This window comes from Bubalus bubalis, chromosome 7 (assembly GCF_019923935.1).
Source record: "Bubalus bubalis isolate 160015118507 breed Murrah chromosome 7, NDDB_SH_1, whole genome shotgun sequence".
NCBI lineage: Eukaryota > Metazoa > Chordata > Mammalia > Artiodactyla > Bovidae > Bubalus > Bubalus bubalis.
The window spans coordinates 106,590,399-106,614,510 of NC_059163.1; the positions used below are offsets into that span (position 1 = coordinate 106,590,399).

The 24,112-nt window shown below is 36.3% G+C and overlaps 1 protein-coding gene across 1 annotated transcript in view; it reads right to left on the reverse strand.

Annotated features, from left to right (window-relative positions):
- GRID2 (glutamate ionotropic receptor delta type subunit 2) overlaps positions 1-24,112 on the reverse strand; it is a 1,609,032-nt gene that overhangs the window by 715,722 nt on the left and 869,198 nt on the right. The window contains exon 4 of the mRNA XM_025290706.3: positions 18,458-18,663. Within this exon, the coding sequence (XP_025146491.1) occupies positions 18,458-18,663 (206 nt within the window). The remainder of the gene's footprint in view (positions 1-18,457; positions 18,664-24,112) is intronic.

Sequence of the window (24,112 nt, forward strand, 5' to 3'; positions counted from 1 at the left end):
ATCAAGAGTGGGATGACTCTTAATCACAAGAGCTTCTTATCAGTGGAGAAGGTATCAATTTAAATTTGCAAAACAAACCTGACCTTTGTTTACTGTACTTTTTCTGGCCACCTTCTTATAACTTGCCTTCCTCATACCCTTCTTTTGTTTTGGGTGAAGATGGTATTTAAGCACAAAATGAAGTTGCTCAGTCCTGTCCGACTCTTTGCGACTCCATGGACTGTAGCCTACCAAGCTCCTCTGTCCATGGGATTTTCCAGGCAATAGTACTGGAGTGGATTACCATTTCATTCTCCAGGGTATCTTTCCAACCCAGGGATCAAACCTGTGTCTCCTGCATTGTAGACAGACGCTTTACCTTCTGAGCTACCAGGGAAGCTATTTAAGCACAAGTTCCAGGCAATTATTTGTTATTCATCCTTGAATTATCCCCATGTACATATGTGATGTACACATAAACATTTCAATAAACTTCTAGGGTTTTTTTCTTTTTTTTTTTTATAGGGGTCCCAGCCAACCAGCTGAGAACCTACAAGAATAGAAAGAGAATACTTTTTTTCTTCCCTTGAAGTTTGTGACTAAGTCTGTTTTTTGTTTTCTTTAACTTGTTTGTTATGTTTTTGCTGTTAATCTCTGTTATCAGTTTGATGCTTGAAGCCTCAGGTGAGTAGAGGAAGAAAAGATTTTCCCTCCCCTAGAGAACTAAACAAGGATTACTTATTCAGAGATGAGAACTGGATATCTGAAATCTTATATCCTTGCTAATTGTAAACCAGGCTAATTCTCAGCATGGATAATTAAAACAATAATATTGGAAATAAATACATAAATATGCTCTTGTTTTACCAGCTATTTTAATCTCTTCCAATTAAAAAAAATAAAGTTGATTAAACTGAATATTGAATATTGTTTCATTTAATCTCTTCATGGAAATTCTAGCAATCCACTGAGAAACGATAAAAAGTAGACACTCTAAGGAGGGGATAGGTCATTTGCTGAGGAGAATATTTACTTTCAGTTATGTTTCAAGAAATTATTGGTTAGGCAGAATGTACTGATTTTAAGATTGAATTTAACATGAGGCAAATACATAAACATTTGCAAGGAGAAAGAATGCAGTAGATAAGAAGGAAAATGTTTGATTCATCCTGGTTTATATGACTTAGTTCTTATTTAAATCAGTTGTAAGATGTCTAAAACCCTCAAAGCCAAAATAAAATTTCACCTCAAAAATTTACCACTTAGAGCATCTATATGCAATATATTAGCATATGATGTGAGATTTAAAGTTAAACAAATAGAGAGCCTTAACCCCATGAAGCTTACAATCAAAAGGATAAGAATAATAATGAGAATGCTGATAAAAGATTTTAAAAGATCCAAAATTTACAAAAATGTGTGACCGTTTAACAAAGCTAGAAAAACAAAGTTAATCAGTAGGGAAATTTAAAGGCCAACCTTTTGTTGATGTTTACTTTTTGCTTATCCTGTTGTCAGAATTCTGCTTTTTCAGAGTAAATATGAAGTGATTATTGTGTTCCAACTATACGCACATTTTAAAGACCAATATTGTTTTGTTCTGGGGTCTCCATCATGCTTAGCTTCAGCCATCTCAACTGTTGTTTGTTTTATGTCTGAAAGGCTGGCAGGGTGGGATACTGCTTAATTAAAAGGAAAGGCACCTGGACATTTGGAGACTGACTGCTAGATGACTTAGTTAGATCTGCTCATTCTTTAAGGAATATGGTCCAACCTCAACTGAGAGCTCAGCTCTTAGGGGAGTAAGATTTAGTTTTGAGATCCTGCTGTTGGACTGGAGGAAACATTTTGCTGTGGCCTGGAGACCATGGACAGTGGTGTTGGCAACAGCCTGATGTGAGAGTGATATGTAAATTTTCCTAGTAGTAGCATCAGTCTGTAAGCGAGCAGGACCCTGTGAGACCTTCCCAGGAGAGACTCCTATACATATCCTCTGCCTGCCTTTTATCTGTAGAAAAACATTCATAAGAATAAATTTAATAATAATAGTAAATTTGATTTGTTGAATGAGAATAAATTTAATCAGAGAAGTGAAGAAATGAAGAAAGAAAGGAAAACAGTCAACTGAGAAAAAATAATAATTTAGCCATTAAACCAAGTTAAGGCTCTTTAGTTCTTCCTCAATGATTACAGATAGTGTTCTGAGCCATGTCCTTTGAGCTGTTTTGCACTTAAGCCCGAACCAGATGGAAGAAGTTAACTGTATGTGGCCCACAAAGGTGTAGACCCTAGACCAGCTGGAGACTCAACCAGCTGGTTGAGGATGCTGACTCCCAATTATGTAAGATCAGATCAGATCAGTGGCTCAGTCATGTCCGACTCTTTGTGACCCCATGAATCGCAGCACACCAGGCCTCCCTGTCCATCACCAACTCCCAGAGTTCACTCAGACTCATGTCCATCAAGTCCGTGATGTCATCCAGCCATCTCATCCTCTGTCGTCCCCTTCTCCTCCTGCCACCAATCCCTCCCAGCATCAGTCTTTTCCAATGAGTCAACTCTTTGCATGAGGTGGCCAAAGTACTGGAGTTTCAGCTTTAGTATCATTCCTTCCAAAGAAATCCCAGGGCTGATCTCCTTCAGAATGGACTGGTTGGATCTCCTTGCAGTCTAAGGGACTCTCAAGAGTCTTCTCCAACACCACTGTTCAAAAGCATCAATTCTTTGGCGCTCAGCGTTCTTCACAGTCCAACTCTCACATCCACACGTGACCACAGGAAAAACCATAGCCTTGACTAGACGAACTTGTTGGCAAAGTACTGTCTCTGCTTTTGAATATGCTATCTAGGTAGGTCATAACTTTCCTTCCAAGGAGTAAGCATCTTTTAATTTCATGGCTGCAGTCACCATCTGCAGTGATTTTGGAGCCCAGAAAAATAAAGTCTGACACTGTTTCCACTGTTTCCCCATCTATTTCCCATGAAGTGATGGGACTGGATGCCATGATCTTCGTTTTCTGAATGTTGAGCTTTAAGCCAAGTTTTTCACTCTCCACTTTCACTTTCATCAAGAGACTTTTTAGTTCCTCTTCACTTTCTGCCATAAGGGTTAGCACCAACCAATCAGAAGAATATCCAGGAGCTGATCATGCCCTGTTCCTTGAACATTTTGAGACTCCTCACTACCCCTTTATGAGCAGGACACACGGTCCTGAGGGCATTAGCCCACTGTGGCCTTCTTTGCCTGGCAAAGAAATAAAGCTAAATAGCTTTAGTTCTATTTCACCCAAAACTGTCTCTGAGATTTAATCTGGCACCTGGGTACAAAGGCTGAACTTCAGTAACATATCTCAAAGTTACATTTGGAGCAAATGGGTCATCAAGTAAACACCTCAATAGCAGAAACTTGTGGAAAGTGAAAAGAAATGGTAGGTTTTGAGAGACCCTTGGGGTCCTGCACTATCAGTTCAGAGAGTACCAGAGTTTCAATAGTTTAGTTGGTGAAGACTAAGAGAAAATAACTCTTTTTCAACAGCTAATGTGCCTCCAGCTGCTGGGTCAAGAAACATGTTACAGTTTGAAATACAATTAGATATGGATTAATTGGGGCTTCTCAGGTGGCTTGGTGGTAAAGAATACAACTGCCAATGAGGGAGATGCAGGTTCCATCCCTGATTTGCCAAGATCCCCTGCAGAAGGGGGATCTGACACATACAGATGCAACTATTATTGAGAATTGCAGAGATATTCTGCAGGCCCAATACTTCTCAAATTTTATTTGGGTTTAGGATGATAATAGTAACTCAATAAATTTAAATAGCTTCATGAAAACCAATGCATTTTCAGGGAGTCAAATGAATCTGACTTCAAGGAATCAGTGGCCCTGGAATTTGATTCAATATGCAAAAATTTAAGCTTATTTTTAAATGTGTATATACATTTCCAAAATGCTAGGATGATGGGTTTATTTTATGGTCTTAGTTTATTTTCAAACCCATTTTTCTTGAAGTAGAGCAAACTTGATAGGATAGGGTTGGGTTAAGTTAGGAATACTCTACAGTTTACAATTCTGAAAACAATCATAAAGATGTAAAGCAAATGCGTTACTCATCAAAATCTGTATGTCTTGAAACTGTGATTTCATTTCTACTGAGAGTTTGTGAAGCTTTTGTTTGTAGCTATAGTGAACTCAGGTCAGAGGCAGCAAGAAAGTGTTCGGATCATGCTGAAAATTTATTTCAGGACTCTGAGCAAAGGCAAATATGTCTTGTTATGAAACATAGTCAGGTTCATGTGCCTTTTGGACCCCACGTTTCCCAGCCTTCTGGTCCTGCCCTTTTTTTAGCCCTGCTTGAGGAAATTTAGCAATGGGTAGTCATTATTGCCATCTGTTTCCTCCTGAAGTCCCATATGAGGTTGACTACCTGAACCTCTTAGATTAAATCAATATTACTGTTTAGTTCTGAAAGTTCACATTCAGTATATCTAATGGTTTTGTCACATCAGTAATTACATACTATCTTGAGAGCCACTGGAACTCTAACAATTCCTTTCATTCCAAAAATTCCTTCACATGACAATGAGAATATATTTCTTTAAACTATATAGCTGAATATGCAGTCAATGATTGTTAAAATATATAAATATAACTCAATATATATTATATGAATCATAAGAAAACACAGTTAAGCAGAATCTATTTAGTCCAAATATTCTATGTTTGACCCAAGACAATCTAACATTCTCCTCAGCTTCACTAAGATATCGACAGTTTTCTTTCTGAATCTAGACCTTTGAAATCCCTTTTCTTAGAATATTTACTTTAGAACATTTGCAATCATACACTCTTTCTCTTTTCCTTTAAGATACAAATCTTCTTCCAGCCTCTTGCTAGTTTTACAATCCTAACAATGTCTTTCTCAAAGACCTAGGAGTCATTCTCGGGAGATGTAATAATCAAGGAAGATACATCTCTATGGCTGGATAGGAGTCTAAATTTGGTAAACACCAATTACAAACACAGATGACCTAATCACATTGACTGAGCTCCCCATCATGTCCTCCAGTAATTTTCCATGAGATCACCCACATGCAAACTCTTTTTAAAAATCATTTAACGGCAGTTATGCACACCAACTGGGCTTCCTTGGTGGTTCAGAAGTAAAGGATTTGTCTGCCAACGCAGGAGATGCAGGTTTTATCTCTGGGCTGGGAAGATTCTCCTGGAGAAGGATATGGGACCCACGTCAGTATTCTTGCCTGGGAAATCCCAAGGACAGAAGAGTCTGGCTGGCTACAGTCCAAGGGGCTGCAAAAGAGTTGGACACAACTTACAAATAAAACACACACACACACACACACACACACACACATACACACACACAGAGGCTTACCAACTATTTCTGTGTCATAAACAAAAAGCCAGGATGATTTTTTTCACATGTATTGTGTACCTGGAGAGGTAATACAACATAGTACACCCCTTAAGAATGGTCTAGACTTGGCTTTGCTCTTTCTTGCTGTGTGAACTGGGCTACTTTCACAATATCTTTGTAGCTCATTTTCCTTTTTTGTAAAATGAAGAAAGCCTTCCTCAGCAATCAATGCAAAGAAATAGAGGGAAAAAAACAGACTGGGAAAGACTAGAGATCTCTTCAAGAAAATTAGAGATACCAAGGGAACATTTCATGCAAAGATGGGCTCGATACAGGACAGAAATGGTATGGACCTAACAGAAGCAGAAGATATTAAGAAGAGGAGGCAAGAATACACAGAAGAACTGTACAAAAAAGATCTTCATGACCAAGATAATCACGATGGTGTGATCACTCACCTAAAGCCAGACATCCTGGAATGTGAAGTCAAGTGGGCCTTAGAAAGCATCACTACGAACAAAGCTAGTGGAGTTGATGGAATCCCAGTTAGGCTATTTCAAATCCTGGAAGATGATGCTGTGAAAGTGCTCCACTCACTAAGCCAGGAAATTTGGAAAACTCAGCAGTGGCCACAGGACTGGAAAAGGTCAGTTTTCATTCCAATCCCAAAGAAAGGCAATGCCAAAGAATGCTCAAACTACTTCACTCATCTCACACGCTAGTAAAGTAATGCTCAAAATTCTCCAAGCCAGACTTCAGCAATACGTGAACCATGAACTTCCAGATGTTCAAGCTGGTTTTAGAAAAGGCAGAGCAACCAGACATCAAATTGCCAACATCTGCTGGATCATGGAAAAAAAGAGAGTTCCAGAAAAACATCTATTTCTGCTTTATTGACTACGCCAAAGCCTTTGACTGTGTGGATCACAATAAACTGTGGAAAATTCTAGAAGAGCTGGGAATACTAGACCACCTGACCTGGCTCTTGATAAACCTATATGCAGGTCAGGTAGCAACAGTTAGAACTGGACATGGAACAACAGACTGGTTCCAAATAGGAAAAGAAGTACATCAAGGCTGTATATTGTCACCCTGCTTATTTAACTTACATGTGGAATACATCATGAGAAACGCTGGGCTGGTAGAAGCACAAGCTAGAATCAAGATTTCTGGGAGAAATATCAATAACCTCAGATATGCAGATGACACCACCTTTATAGCAGAAAGTGAAGAGGAACTAAAAAGTCTCTTGATGAAAGTGAAAGAGGAGAGTGAAAAAGTTGGCTTAAAACTCAACATTCAGAAAACGAAGATCATGGCATCTGGTCCAATCACTTCATGGGAAATAGATGGGGAAACAGTGGAAACAGTGTCAGACTTTATTTTTTTGGGCTCCAGAACCACTGCAGATGGTGATTGCAGCCATGAAATTAAAAGATGCTTACTCCTTGGAAGGAAAGTTATGACCAACCTAGACAGCATATTAAAAAGCAGAGAAATTAATTTGTCAACAGAGGTCCATCTATTCAAGGCTATGGTTTTTCCAGTGGTCATGTATGGATGTGTGAGTTGGACTATAAAGAAAGCTGAATGCAGAATAATTGATGCTTTTGAACTGTAGTGTTGGAGAAGAATCTTGAGAGTCCCTTGGGCTACAAGGAGATCCAACCAGTCCATCCTAAAGGAGATCAGTCCTGGGTGTTCATTGGCAGGACTGATGCTAAAGCTGGAACTACAAGACTTTGGCCACCTGCTGTGGAGAGCTGACTCATTTGAAAAGACCCTGATGCTGGGAAAGATTGAGGGCAGGAGGAGAAGGGGACAACAGAGGATGAGACGGTTGGATGGCATCACTGACTCAATGGACATGGGTTTGGGTGGACTCCGGGAGTTGGTGATGGACAGGGAGGCCTGGCGTGCTGCGGTTCATGGGGTCACAAAGAGTCAGACATGACTGAGTGACTGAACTGAACGCCATCTCCAACTAATGGGTACATCTGGCACTATCTAGCACTTTTTTTGACTGCCATGTTTGGTGTCTACTGAACAGGGATATTGCTGAACAGATTACACTGCACAGGACAGTGTTCCAAAACAGAGTTATCTGGTTCAATTTGTCAGTAGTGCCAAAGCTGAGATATTTTTGAAATATTTCTAGGTAAAAATACTTTTGTTCATCTCTGAAGTATTAACACGCTGTTTTTGGAACTAAAGTCTAGACTTACTATGTAAGTTCAAACAAACTATAAGGAAATTTTAGTATATGTTTCTCTCATAAAGCTAGTAACTCATATTAGGAGATTGGTTTCTTACTGGAAATCAGTTCCTTCCCATCATGTCTTATGTCACCTGTATTATGATCCCTGCAGACAGCCTGTTCCTACTTTAGTAGCTTTTCAGCTATTCCCCAACCTGAGTCAGTTATCCTTTTCTTTTACTTCATTTTTCCCTACTACCTGAACATACAGTCTACTAAGCACTCACAGAAAAATGAATTAGAATCTACTGATTCCACTATAAATGCATTTGACCCATATGTAATTGAGCGTTCCTATTACCTTTAAAATTCTCTATATTTTTTATCCTTCCTTACTGCCTCTCTTCCAAATGTAATATATCTATAACACTGATCCTACTTCATTTCAATAATTCTACATTGACTCTTTTTCTGCATATTGCATCATCTTTTCTCTTTCCACATGAGATTCTATACTTAGAAAACATCTTTCTCGTAGTAGGTTTCTTCCCATGATACAGTTCTATGTGGTCCTCCTTTTCGCTTCCAGACTTGAATGAGATGCCCCTTATTCGGCTTATTTGCTAACAACACTTTATTTCCTTACAATCTTTATTTTTTCCTCACAAAATTTTAACAAAAATGTTTTATCAAAGTTCACCAATGATCATCACATTGACAAACACAACAGCTTTTCCTTAGGACTGTTGGGTTCCATTCTTTTATTTTCACCAGTCACATGCACGTCTCAATCTAGATATTCCAGAACAACATCAAACTTATGACTGACATTTTATTTAATTATCTCAAAAATCTGTTCATTTTCTTATACTTCTGATTTCATAACATGAACATCATTGAAACTCAGACTTGAAACATAGGATCCATCTTTTTTCCTATGTCTCAACCTCATTTCACATATCTAATCGATTTCCAAGTCTACTAACACCAATTGCATTTTCCTATTTACTCTATAGTTCTAGAGGACTGTACACCTAAAACTTGTTAAATTTTTACTAGTATGAATGCTATTCTACACATTCTATTTTCATTACAAAATATAGCCTTGAAAATAACTGAGATCTAGGAATTACTCTATTTTATAGGTGAGGAAAACAAAGCTAAATGATTTTAAGTGACTTGGTCAGAGCTACACAGCTATTTAATAGTGGATTGAAAACTGAATTCAAACTTCATCTTCATGATGCCTTTGTAGCCAGTCTCCTTCTTTAGGTTTGACATTCAAAGTTTTTCACCTACCAGTCTGATACAATTAAGGTTTTACATCCTAAAATTCTACTTCCCTTAGCATGTGTCCCCTGACCCACCCAGCTTCCTGCAATTTTCCTTCTCAGTATCTTTATGCATGCTATTCTTCATTCATAGAAGCATACCTTTCTACAAAATTGCCTTAAATCCAAGTAAGAAATATGAGTTCCAAGAATTGACTTAAATGTTGCCTCATCAAGTAATATACGTATTTAAATAATTCATGTTTGAAATTAGTGGACCCATATGTTCACATAATTTTAGTGTTGGGCAGACACATATAGGTTTAATATTTGAATCCTCTTATGCTACAGTTTTTTGTATTCTATTAAAAATAGAGCTTGCTCTAAAACTCAAGTGAATCTTTTTAATCTTCTCAACCTAAACAGTTTATTTACTTTCTATGTATCTGTATTACAGTGAGAAAAATTCTGAATAGAATAGTAGTTTAGGCCATCTGCTTACTTTTTAACAAAGCTTCATGGTGGCTACACCTTAAAATCTGATCCTCTACAAATCTAAAGCATTGATTTTTGTCAGTAAGCATTTAAAGAATTGATTAAATTCTGGGAGATTGATTCACACTAACCCAGGCTGGCAAATAGATTTAGACTCCAGTGCTAACTAAGATTCATTTGCCATGGCTGCTTAGAACAGCAGGGCAGAATACAATAACCTACATTTTGGTCTGGAAATGGAAAATAATGGTACTTATATCATGTATTTTTCATTTATATATTAAGTGAATTTGCTAGAAACTGGCATATTAATTAAATTGCTAATTTATTTATTTGCAGCAAATATATCTTTCTATTGCTTAAATTCAGGGGCTCCCCATTATCCCAGCTTCAAAGTGTAATGTTGAGAATGGAAACAGAAACAAGAGGTACATAATTTTGAAATTATTTCACTCAGACCATGGTTAAGGCCTAAGAAATTGTGCCTGGCATCGACAGAGAAACCTTTGTATTTTGGCAAGATCTTGCCTTCGGGTCTGATATCTTCTTTTCTAAGCAGTTACAGACAAACAGTGGCAAGTTCTGATCCTCAAATTTATCATTATGTCTATTGTACCTAATCTCTTTGTTTTCATTTGTCCACATTACTTCATGGAGCAAAAACTCAATATAAATTTAATCATTCTTGGATCCATTCACATTTCAAACTTGCTTTGATCAGACTATAATAAGTTACAGTAAGAATTTCTTAAAGTAGAGAATGTGTCTTAGTTACCCCATAACAAAAGAAAAAAAAATTTCTAGGCCTGTGTAATTTTACATATTATCTGCAAACTTTGTGCATAGTTGCTCAGTCATGTCCAACTCTTTGTGACCCCATGGACTGTAGTCCCCCAGGCTCCTCTGTCCATGGGGATTCTCCAGGCAAGAATACTAGAGTGGCTTTCCATGTGCTCCTCCAGGGCATCTTCCCAACCCAGGAATAGAACCCAGGTCTATTGCATTGCAGGCAGATTCTTTACAGTCTGAGTTACCAGGGAAGCCCATCTACAAACTATGATTAAATTTTTAGATAGCAATTTTGTTATCTTTATTTTCAACTCCCTCTGGGGGTTGAGAAGAGTAACTTAATTGTTTCTTTTCTTGTGGTTTTACTATTTTGCATGTTCTATGTTTACAACATTTTCCTTATCAATTTGTCTGTTCCTTGGAGGCTAGACTCATATATCTTTAATGATTGTATTCCTAGCATAGTGCTTTCCACATTATTTTACACAGAAAAGCTTTCAACACATTGTCTGAATGAATGAATAAATGAATACTGAATTAGAGAAGGATTTGAATTCCTTTGTCTTAAAAGCTGAAGCAATTGTGATTTCATATTTCAAATAAGTACAGCTTTCATTTATGTTCAGGTATTTTATTTTTTTAACTTCATTTAAATAAAAAGAATAGAATGGAAATGTTGAACTCATCAGAAAGTTACAGAAAATAAAAACTAGCAAATTAGATTTTGCCAAAATTGTTAAACTACCTTCAGATTATTAGGAGGAATCGGTAGCAAACTGTCTATCAAGATCAATACCCAAGTCAGTGGTCACAGGAAAGAGGTGAATTGGATCCATCTTATTTGGAAATTTGGACTCATTGGAACCTAATCCCATCTTCAGAGAGAACTTCTGAGAGTTAAATAGAACTCCAACCAGAAAAGCAAATACTAAGGCACTTTCAGGCCTCGTTAACACAAGTAAGATCTGTCATGCATGATTTTGGTCAAGTGGAAGTAAAATAAATTTGATATTTTCTCATTTGAAAAATAAAAGTCCAGAGCTGTGGGTTGGCTAGTAACAGAACTGCTTTTCAGTTCAATATAATACTGAGCTAAAGTAAAAACTCAGATTTGAGAACAATTTAATAATAATTGATAACTATAATAAAAGACTAAGTAAGGAATGAAGCAGTTTTTGTTGGATGGTTTGGTGGATTTTTTTTTATGCCAGTTAAATATTTTTCTTCTCTTAGAATTCTATGCCATTGCAAAAATCATATCCATATAGAGCAGTTGTATTTTTGAGTGACCGGCCATTAGCTGCTACTTGATGCATGCCTACTGAGCCCATGAAAAGAGTTACAACTTTTATTATAGAAACCAGCACCATTAACTTTGTAATTACAGAATCATAAAGATATTTATTGCAATAAAATCATCAATATAGCCTTTCATTATCTACTTAAGTCATATGCTTCATGTTAAGAGATAAAAAAAGATAGACACAAGATGTGGTAAAGGAATAATGGCCCTATACTTCAAATACATTAATTAACCTCCCTTTTTATTCACTCTAACATTATTTTCCATTCAGGTACATTGATCCTGTGTTGAACTGAATAACAGACTACATATGAAAAATAAGTGTTTCTCCACCACCTACCATGAAAAACAATTTGAAATATACTTCATATTTGAATGTAAATGATAAAACAAAATTTCTAGAAAAAAAAAATGAGAATATGTCTTCATGATCTTGGAATAGAAAGCTTTCTTTAAAAAAAAGACAAAAAGCACTAACTATAAAGAAAGCAAATTAATAAGGGACTGCATTAAAAATAAGATGTTTTATTCATCAAAATTTACCATATACAAAATGGAAAGACAGTCAATAGGAGAAAGGATTTAAAATATATTTGGCAATGGACTTTTATCCCTAATATATATAAAGATCCTAATAATCATGGGGGAAAAATAAAATGACTTGAATAAGCAGTTCATAAAACAAAATATTAAAAAGTCAATAAATATATAATGATTCATCCATCAGGAAAAGGCAAATTGAAAATAAAATATGAATCTAGAACATATCCACCAGTATAAATAAAATGAAGAAGAAGGAAAATAACAAGTGTTGGTGAGGAAGTAGAAAATTAAAATACTTCTGTCTGCTCCCAGTAGAAGTCCAAATTGGTGTAAATGTTTGGAAAACTGGCTGTATCAGCTAGCATTAATAAGTGACATAATTTATGCATACCTCTTGAGCTAGAGATTTCATTCCCAACAAAAATACACACAAATAAAGAAAACATGAATAGACCGACTAATCGTAATGAGCAAAACTTGAAAAAAAAATCATCAGTAAAAGTTAAATAGACTGTGGCATATTTATATAATGAAACACTTCAGAGCAATAAAATGAATAAAGTTTTCCTACCCATTTCAACATGGATTAACCTTATAAACATAATGTTGAGCAAAAGAAAACAGACAAAAGACATACATAGTATATTTCTATGCATATACAGTTTAATATAAATCATAACTAGTTTATTGTGTTTTAAGTCAATATAATGGTTATACTTTCAAGAAGGTTATAACCGAGTGGTGCCCAGGAGGGGACTCTGGGAATGCTAGTTTTGTTATTTCTTGATTTGGGTGCTGGATGCATGGATATTTGTTAAGTTGTACTTCACAGTTATATGTACTATAATTATGTACATTAAAGTTAAATAAAAAGTGTACTTCAAAAATGCATATCAATCAACTATGAACACTGTATTATTATAGAGACTTTCATGCAAGGAAAATATTTGGGGAAAAATTATAGTCAAGTTCCTTTGTCTAATATAATTACATTAGCCTTGTCTTAAAAAAATGGACATTGCATAATATCTCCAAATAATTTCTTTTTCTTGGTAAAAACTGGGTTGTTTGACTAGCTACTAGATAACTATCACAGCAATTTGAATATTCAGGGTACTCCTTTGATGACTAGGAACCTTTCAATATTCCTAAGACAACTTGTTTTCTAAACCATCATAAAGGCTTATTTCTGGCAAGCTGCTTATATATTTGAAGAAGTAACTTTGCTTTTTTGTTGTTTGACATGATCAAAGTTATCTGGGATATAATAAAACAGAATGAAAACTATTTCATAAAGTGTGATTAAGGAATAAAAGATAATTCCCTTTTATTATTGCAGAATAAACAGATTTTATGTAACTGGGGTTCTTCTGAAAATTTGGGGAAAAATGCAAATAGACAATGATATTCATTACCATTTAAATAACAGAACTTCTCATTTTCAAAGAATTGAATTTTCTTCTCAAACCTGAAAACTAAAAGTTAAGATCCAAAATTTCTGATGTATGTATCCTTTCTGGAAAAGGTTTAAATTACATAACATCCATAGTAACATTTTTCCTATATAAAAAATACTGTTTTTTCAAAATATCATCCTAATCTATATTTAAATCAAACCATGTAAGCACTCTTGTTTCCCCATATTCATTTCAAGGACAGTTACAGGAACATTGTGATAACAATTTTCCATCAATATCACAGCAGGTTGATTTACTCAGCAGCACATAACTGCAGTATTTTTATTAAAGCTTTGAAATCTTGAATGAGAGGTGGAGCACTAATTGTAGACATGTAATATATTAAATTTCTAAGACTTCAAAGGGAGCATAATTAACTCAAAGCCATATAATTGCTCCAGGGACAGAAAAAAAAAAATGCAAACAGAATTGATATGCCCATTTTCTCCCGTAGGAATTAAATGACAATGCTAAGTGAGCAATTTCTTTTTTAAAACTTATTTTTTTGACTTTTAAGTTGATATTTTCCTTGAAAATTTTAACAAATTTCCATGCCAACTTATAAAATATAGGAAGCAGTGAAGCTGGGAATTCTGCTATTCCCTCTCTTTGACCAGAATTTCTTACTTTCTCTTCTCCCTCTCTTCAGTGTTTACTGAACCTGTTTCTTTGACCTCATCATAACATTTAGATCCTCTCTCTTTCCCATTATTCCAATGCACTAGTTCCTTTATAGCTTCATTTGCCTTTCTCTCCATCATGTAATCCATTGTAAGTCATTTCTATATCTCATAGGACCTGAGAGTCATGTACCCCTTTGACCTGCTGACAAGTTACTTTACCAGTTTCCAGCTCTGCAAGTCTCCTAGCATCCACTATCAGCACTATCTGCAAAGATGTTGAATGTGGCTGGAGGAAGTTGGAGAATAGAACAGATTACATCTAAGGAGGTCTTTAATTTTCTCAACTGTAAATTTGGAATTTGGGCAAAATGTTACATGTTGCACTTTATAGATCTAAAACGTTTAAGAAATGCTATCAACTATAACAACAGCTCTTTAAAGTATCTTCTGATAATCTTCAAAACTCTGAAGGAACATTCTGGAATTTATAACTGAAGAAAGTCAATTGGGATATCTTCCAAAACCCCAATAAAATATAAGGGATTGAATAGATATATAAACAAATAACTATGAGAAAAAGGGACAGAAAGCATCTGAAAAGTGTTTTTTAAAATAAATTACTGAAATATCAGAAAGCAAAGAGGAAATAAAAAACCTTTTGATGAGGGTGAAAGAGAAAGAGTGAAAAAGCTGGTTTAAAACTCAACATTCAAAAAACTAAGATCATGGCGTCCAGTCCCATTACTTCACGGCAAATAGATGGGGAAACAATGGAAACAGTGACAGAGTTTATTTTGGGGGGCTCCAAAATCACTGTGGACAGTGACTGCAGCCATGAAATTAAAAAACGCTTGCTCCTTGGAAGAAAAGCTATGACAAGCTAAACAGTGTATTAAAAAACAGAGACATTACTTTGCTGACAAAGGTTTGTATAGTCAAAGCTATGGTTTTCCAGTAGTCATGTATGGATGTGAGTGTTGGACAATAAAGAAGGCTTAGCGCTGAAGAATTGATGCTTTCAAATTGTGGTGCTGGTGAAGACTCTTGTGAGTCCCTTAGACAGCAAGGAGATTAAACTAGTCAATCCTAAAGGAAATCAACACAGAATACTCATTGTTAGGACATATGCTGAAGCTGAAGCTCCAATACTTCGGCCACCTGATGTGAAGAGCAGATTCACTGGAAAAGACCCTGATGCTGAAAAAGATGGAGGGTAAAAGGATAAGAGGGCAACAGAGGATGAAATTGTTGGATGGCATCACTGACTCAATGGACATGAGTTTGAGCAAACTCCTGGAGATACTGAAGGACAGGGAAGGGTGGCAGATTGTAGTTCATGGGGTTGCAAAGAGTTGGACATGACTTAACTACTGAACAACAACAACTAAAAAAAGAAAAGCAGACGAAGCAGTGATATCTGCTGAAGCATGGTGGGAGAAGCCAGGATTTGATACCATCATAGGGGCAGCAACTGAACAGATGTCTATCCTGCCAAGTCCTAGCAATTCTGATGCCTGGAAATGCCAAGCCAATTGGCAGGCAGAAGTGAAGTGGGGAACTGAGAAGTATGGGAGTAGGTTATGTTTTATAAATTTCTGTGAACACTGAATTAGTAAATATTGACCCATTGCTACTAGATGATATACAGGATTTGGGTTTTACAAACCTTTTTGGTTTTATAAATGCTTTTATTTGGGGCTTTCCCAGTGCCTCAGTGGTAAAGAATCTGCCTGCAATGCAGGAGACCCGGTTTGATCCCTGAGTGGGGAGGATCCCCTCGAGGAGAGCATAGCAATCCACTCTACTATTCTTGCCTGGAGAATTCCATGGACAGAGGAGCCTGGCAGGCTACAATCTGTAGGGTCACAGAGAGTTGGACAGACTGAAGTGACTGAGCACTCACACACACGTTTGTATTTAAAGATGCTATATTTTTTGTAAAGATCTTACAGAAAAACCTGAACGAATTATTGTTTTGTCTAAAAAAAGTAATTATTTCTGAAAAGTATAACTGGATGGAGAAATAGGTAGACCAAAAGATTCTTGCTTTTCATTATAAAACCCTCAATTGTATGTCCTTTTCTCTCTCACACACACGACTGTGCACACACACACAAACACATAAACACACAGAATGAAGTTTCATTTGCCTGTCACTGTCTGCCTAATACATTCTTATTCATTTTGCACCACTCTGGTAAAGCAAATTCTCTGTGAAACATCTCCTGACCCCAGCCAAACTCCCTGCAGACTTAGTGAGTTCTCCTATGGAATTCCAGAGCAACACTTACCCATCACTATAATAGTATTTTTCTTTCACATTTTATTATTTAGTTACATGCTTGCCTCCTCCACTAAATAAGTAATACTCTAAGTGAGTAACTATTCTGTGTGTCTCCAGATCTCTGATGCTACTTAACTTTTAAATTTGGTGCTACTTGCCTTTTAAATGAGCTGTGTCTAGGACTTAAGGGGTCAGTCTATTCTCTAAGTGGGAAATGTTTCTGGAACTCATGAGAGAGCAGAATCAAGGTGCAAAGTGTTTAAGAACAGCTAGTGGAGAAGCAGGGACCACTACATAGATCAGAGAAGAGTATAAAGGCTTGAGACCTTAAACCCAGCCCATAGTTTAGAGATTATGGATATACAGAGACTATACATAAAATCAGTAGTTGTGAAGGACAAAATGAGTGGGGAGAAATGGTGTTTGGGTAGAGGAAGGGAGATATATCTCTCAGGAAAATCACAAACATAGATTTATGTATTTGAGAAAAAAGATGGAAGCAGCAGATTATTACAAGTGTCAAATTTCAGAGTTAAGAACAGGGGGCCAAAGCACCTGCTAAGTGTCAGGTAGGTACTACATACTACTAGATACATATGTACACCTATAAAAATATGATCTACAAGTTACCATTTCTTAAGCATCTGCTAGGTGCCAGCTGTCCAATCACTCCTTTAAGGCTTATTATATTTCATTAATCTATATTACAAATATAGTAAGTTGAAATCAATAATATTCCCATTTTACTGATGACAAAATGGAAGCTCAAAACTATTAAGTAATTTGCGGGCATCACACCACCAGAACGTGACTGACATGGTCTTGTACCTGTGTATTGGCTACAATTTCTCTTTTGTGAATTAGTACTTATGCCACTGAGTCTGGTTCAAACATGCCCTCTCAATGAAGCCTTCTCTGATCTTCCCAACCAAAAGTGACCATAGATACTTCAACCTTATTTATTATAATTTTAAGATTCCAATTTATATTATATGCCCTTATATATTTGCCTTCAGCCTTCTGGCAGATTTTGTGTTTCTCAAAGGAAAGAACAAACTCTTGTAAAATTGGAAATACTCTTTCTATTGGGGAAACATTTAGTGGTTCAATGAGACTCTCTGAGTTACTTGCTAGACCTAGAAAGGTCAGAGCTCTATATTTGATCTTAAACTGAATAACAAAGTTTTCTATTAAAACAAAAATGTATTATAGATATTTTCCAAGTTTTATTCTTCTTAGTGATTTATATTCTGCTTCAAGTTCTCTGATACCAATTATATTATAGAGTGTCAAAGAACTTCTAACACATTCTTAATTTGGAGGCTTTACATCAGTACTTTGGGAGCTAAAGAAAACACATTGGAGAAGTGAAGAAAACTGTATTAGTGAAATAAAGTTGCCCCAAATTTTAAAACTAATAATAAAATCCATGTGAAAGTATGTAACATCATGACTAATTTCAGCACTATATATAGTTAAAAATGTGATCACAAAAATTACTTGACAATAATCTTTTTTAAGGGAATAGCAAAGAGTTTAGAATATAGAGATTGAATAGTCTAAACTGTATTTTTACAGAGTTTCAGAGCTTCTAGCCAAAGGTACAGATAAAATTAAAATTTTGACGATCCAGCACCATAAAACGCACAATGGTCATCACTTTGCAGAGTTTCAGACAGTTTCAATTATTTGTCTTGCTACAGAGTTCTGAATATAGAGGAGAAGAACCTGCTGTATGTTTTCATAGTAGGAATCATGTTTAGGCAAGAATAGCTTTAACTCAAGTAAATCTTTTCTCAGAAGTAAAATTTTAACTTGCATAAAAAATTTAAGTATCAATATTAGGCAATTTGTGAAATCCATTCAGGTGAGCAGCACTTTTAAATCCCCATAAGAATTCTTAAAGTCATCCTGGATAGGTGCCTAAATACATATAAATACAAAGCATTCTTAGCAATTAACTGGACAGTACGGGGTAAATGTGATGAACAAGGAATTCACTGTGCTACCTCAATTAGTGCTAATGAGAGCTGTGTAGTTAATTCCCTCACACTGCTCTTAATTTTCATCTCCTCTGTAGGATCTATTCTGAAACATTTAATTTTTACACCCTATTCCCAGTCCATGACAATTTTTACTTACCTCAGTTATGAAGGATTTGGCTGTGGCAGGATTCATAACAAGGATCGCTCGCCTAAGAGTGTCTCGATAGCGATTCAATTCCTCTATTCTCATGGTGTCAAAGAGCGTGGTGATCATCTTATTGATGTTGTTTTCCACCTTCTGAAGTGCAACATCCATCCCCTGCTGAGACACTTTGTCCAGAAACTCCTGGATTCCACGGATATCTAGGAACATCAAAAGCCCATCAACGTGTGAATTAAAGCATGGAAGGGAGATAAAAGCTATTTCACTTATATCAATATAGTTTATTGTTCAATATTGTAGGCTGTTTAAACTACTAATGGAGTAGCTGATGGAACTCTCAGATACGGTTAAGGTTGAATAGAATTTAATGTGTTTAGATGAAAAATGTATTGTTTAAAATTAATTTCACTCCACTGAGCTTTCTAAATGATCTCACCTCTGGAAAATGTTAGAACAACATAAAGGGAGGTGGTTGGGGAAGATCCTTACTTCCCTAAAGCAAATGTGAGATAAGAAATTACATTCTTTATTTTTCCTCCATATTAAAAGAGTGATACTAACCTCAGGCAAAACATGAATATTATTAATGGCTGATGAATCTGAATCAAAATTACTACTGTTTCTTAAAATGGGCAATGATATCAGTAAACTTGACATTTTCAATCTTAATTGAAAGAGGGTTTTGAGAGGTTATCTTCAAAGGATCTCAGGTCACAAATAGAACAGCTAAACTTTTGCTTGTTTTATGAATACTACTACCTCCTTGGGCTTCCCTGGTGTCTCAGACAGTAAAGAATCTGCCTGCAAAGCAGGAGAAGGAGGTTTGGTCCCTGAGTTGGGAAGTTCCCCTGGAGAAGGAAATGGTAACCCACTCCAATATTCTTGCCTGCAGAATCCCATGGACAAAGGAGCCTGACAGGCTACTGTCCATAGGGTATCAGAGTCAGACAAGACTGAGCACCTTTCACTGTACACTTCACTATCTCCCTTGCTCAAATCCTGCCAACTTGGTAGAGATTCTTCCCCCCTACCCCCAGGAGTACATGGAATATACTTTGTGTGTAAAACACGCATTTTTAACAAAATGCTCCCACACTCATCCCCAAATAAGAGAATTTCTGAAAGATTATCAAATAAAGCATTGTGTTCATTTTACACCTAAATAAGGATGGTAAAATGGAATCTAAATAAAATATTTATAAATTTGTATTTTGATGTATACTTAAGTACCAACCAGTGCCTGAAATGTCACAAATATTTTTTCCTAGTACCACACTGACTATTTATAGAAGAAGGGATCTATACATTGATAAATATGATTGGAAGATGTACCTGGCACAATATAATCTTAATATAGTACATTTGCTTTAACTATAAAATACTGTACATTTTTCTGTATATGCCCATGACATAAAAGGTGAAAAGTGAAACTAGTGAAAGATAAGAAGTGAATGGGATTGTAGGTTGCTTATTATTAATGGACTATAATATCTCAAAACTCCTTACTGTGCATGCATGTAAAATTTATCTCTTAAGAGTAATAATAAGGTCATATGTTTTTCAACACATTAGCAATTGAAAGCAATAAGCCAACAGAATAAGAAAACAAAGTCACAGATTTGGAAACTAACATTTGTTCATAACCAAAATTTATATTTGCAGGTTAAAAACTAATAATAATTTAAAAATTTGCTTTCTTCTTATGATTAGCTTTATTTTAAAACAATTACTATGAACATTATATGTCCAGTTATCTGATGACTCTCAAACTCTTCAGAATAGATAACTTTGTAAATTCTACCCTAGATTCCTTATTCCTAATTAAATTATAAACCCAGATGTCAGCATTGTAGTAGCTTAAAAGAATAAGACCTCATCTAGAGCAGAACAAGAGATAAAAGAGTTTGAATAATAACGGTATTATGTATTCATTAAATATCCAGGTCAGAAAGTTCCTAAGGATGTAAGGATTTCAAGCATGGATTAAACAAAGGGTTAGATCTGATGAAATTTAGCAGATACAGGTAGACACATAACAGGACATGTTCACACTCAAGCAGGCCTCCTCAACTCTGCTGTGAATTGGAATCGCTTGAAAATCTTATTAAAAATGCAGAAGCCTGGGCCCCAACTCAGAACCAATATACCTTTAAAATATGTGTCAGAGCAGATCCTCGATTTTGAATTGTAAGTTTTTATTTCTTCAGTTTGAATCACTTAACTGTGCACATAAATATGACAGACAAAACCAAAAATACATTGGAATAGAGATGTTCAGAAAACACCAGAGCATAAAGCTTCAGATCACTTATACTCTTGGTTTTGAGAAAACGAAAATTGTTTCAAAAGAATTATTGAATATTGTCACCAATCCTGTGTGTTCAGAACTCAACAGTGAATACCCTTCCCTACATTGAGATAGGCAACAGACAAGTAAACACACTGGCACATACAACTCACACTAAGTGCTGTGAAGGAAGCAAGGTGTGCTGGGAGAGGCTGACAGGGTGGGAAGGAGGCTCTGTTTTAGTTAGACTACTCAAGGAAGTTTCCTTTGGAACAGTGGTGTTTAAACTGTGATCTAAAGGATGAGATGACACTGCTCAAGCAAGCAGACAAAGATGAGAGGACAACAGCCTGGGAAGATGCCCCGAGGCAATGAAGAGCTGGTGTCTAAAGTACCTAAAGGATTCCTGCATAGCTGCAGCCCAGGGAGCAAGGAGGAGGGGAGAGTTAGGTGAAGCTGTGTGGAGAAAGGTCAGATGAGGTGGATCCTGGTGAGACCCAGAAAGAGGTTTTGACTTTATCTTAAATGCAGCTTTAATCTCTTAAAAGTTTTAAGTAGAGGATCTAAGTAGATGATGGGCTATGTGTGTAGAATGAAAAGCAGTCTGAGAGTGATTTAGCATGATTCCAATTCAGCTTGTAAATGACTTTCCCTTCATTTAAAACAGTATGACTTTTTTATCTTTTATGTTTGACCAGAAATTTAGTAATATGTGTATTGTTATTTGGCCAGAAAAGTGATGTGATAAGAGATTTCTATTATTTCTCTGTGTTCTTAGTCTGTAATTCTAGTTATCACTGCCTAGATAAGTGATTATAAAATTTTCAAAAAAAAAATTCTGATCTATAAATGAATAAATATTTATATTTATAAATGTCTTGAAAGATTAATTAGTGAGGGTGGTGATATGTGTGTGTGTGTGTCTGCATGGGAAATCCAGTGTAAAGTCTAAAATATGGTGTGCATGTGTTAGTCACTCAGTCTTGTTCAACTCTTTGCAACCCACAAAGGCTCCTCTGTTCATGGAATTCTCCAGGCAAAAATACTGCATGGGTAGTCATCCCATTCTCCAGGGGATCTTCCTGACCCAGGAATTAAACCCAGGTATCCCGCATTGCAGGCAGATTCTTTACCACTGAACCATCAGGGAAGCCTAAAACATGGTAGGTGCTATTATTTTTAATAATAGTTCCCAATTGCTTGTTAAGGGATCACCCACCAATAGGATAGAATTGCCTAAAATTTAGATGGCTAGCTACCCAAAATGGCAAGTGTAATGTTTTAGGCTCTTGGAATGTAGAAGTTAAATAATAATAGTTTGGGTTAATTGAAAATAACACCAAACACTCATGATATATAGCAATTGTAAGTCTGATGTGAGAAGAATCTGAATCACGCTATTAAATGCAATGTGGAAAAGTCATTAAAAAAACAGAGTGTGCCTTTGGCTTTGCCAATTTGTGAATACGATCAACCATCATTATTATTCAGCTACACCATCTGTATTACTGTTAGTTGGCAAAAAGTGAGTAAAGTGCTTCAGTTTACAGAAATTAAAAAGATAAATGGTGATATCTGACCTCATAAAGCTTTTAGGCCTGTGGGTGTTACTAGATGTTATTCGTTGATAACAAAAATTTAAACAGTAGTTTCAGTTGTTCCTTGTGATTATTCATTCTATTGATCAGATAATTATATAATAGCAAGTGGTGAGGCTCATGAAGTAAGTCACTAAGCATAAGATTAGGACAAAAAAAGACTTTTCTCTTGGACTCTATAAAGGAAAGTTTCATACTGTTCATGGGATTCTTATGGGAAGAATGCTGGAGTGGGTTGTCATCCTTCTCCAGTAGACCAGAGAAGACTTGAGAATCCCTTGGATGGCAAAGACATCAAATGAATCAATCCTAAAGGAAATCAGTGCTGAATATTCATTGGAAGGACTGATGCTGAAGCTGAAGCTTCAATACTTTGGCCACTTGATGTGAAGAACTGACTCACTGGAAAACCTCTGATCCTGGGAAAGATTGAATGCAAATGGAGAAGGGGGCAGCAGAGGATAAGATGGTTAGATAACATCACTGACTCAATGGACATGAATTTGAGCAAACTCTGGGAGATAGTGGAGGACAGGGAGGCCTGGTGTGCTACAGTCCACTGGGTCACAAAGAATCGGTCACCACTGAGTGATTGAACAACAGTGAAGATAAAGGAGATGGAATATGACCTCCCAAAGATACCCAAGTCCTAATCCCTGGAATCTATGAATAGGTTAGGTTATATAACAGAGGAATTAATGCTTTAGATGACATTGAGGTTTGTCAACACCTGACCTTACGATAGGGAGTCATCTCCTATTACTTCAGTGGGACTAGTATAATTCAATGGCACCCCACTCCAGTACTCTTGCCTGGAAAATCCCATGGATGGAGGAGCCTGGTAGGCTGCAGTCCATGGGGTCACCAAGAGTCAGACACGACTGAGTGACTTCACTTTCACTTTTCACTTTCATGCTCTGGAGAAGGAAATGGAAACCCACTCCAGTGTTCTTGCCTGGAGAATCCCAGGGCCAGGGGAGCCTGGTGGGCTGCCGTCTCTGGGGTCGCACAGAGTCGGACATGACTGAAGTGACTTAGCAGCAGCAGCAGTATAATTCTAAGGACTTAGAGTTAATGGAAGAAGGCAGAAAAAGAAAGTCAGATGTAGATCTGACTACTGAAGAATGAGCTGAGACTTCTGGGAAGTTCAGAGATGAATGTTGCTGGCTTTGAAGATGAAGAAAGGGGATCTTGAAAGAATAAATGTGGATGGTCCCTAAAAAAGGCAAGAAAAGGGGTTCTCCCCAAGAACCTTTAGAAAGAAACATAGCCTTCCTTAGATCTTGATTTTAACAATATGAGCTCTCCATGGTCTTTGGCCTAATTAATTAGCTCACAGATAGTCACAGGATTTAAACAAGAATTGAAATTTGATATGAGTAATGAAAAATAGATGGTCCTTCTTTTGTATCACAAGTTATAATGATGCAGTTTAGGAACTGCAAGAGCCAACATGTCTAGTGTGAAATGAAGAATGTAGCCAATGAGTGAAAGTGAAAGAGGCAAGCCAGCTATTTCTTAGACTTCCCAACTGCATAACTCAATTGAAAAAATATTCTTTTTTTTTTCACTTTTTTCTTATATAGTTTGAAATGAGCTTCAGTCACTTGCAAGAGAAAGGGTACTGACTATACACAGTCTTCTGATAAATATCTGGTAGTTTGGTAATGAAGGTGAAGGTATAGTTCCTGTTTTTGAGGTACATCCAGTATAGTGGAGGGAATAACAATTTAGACAAGTAATTGTTTTAATGTGATCAATGCC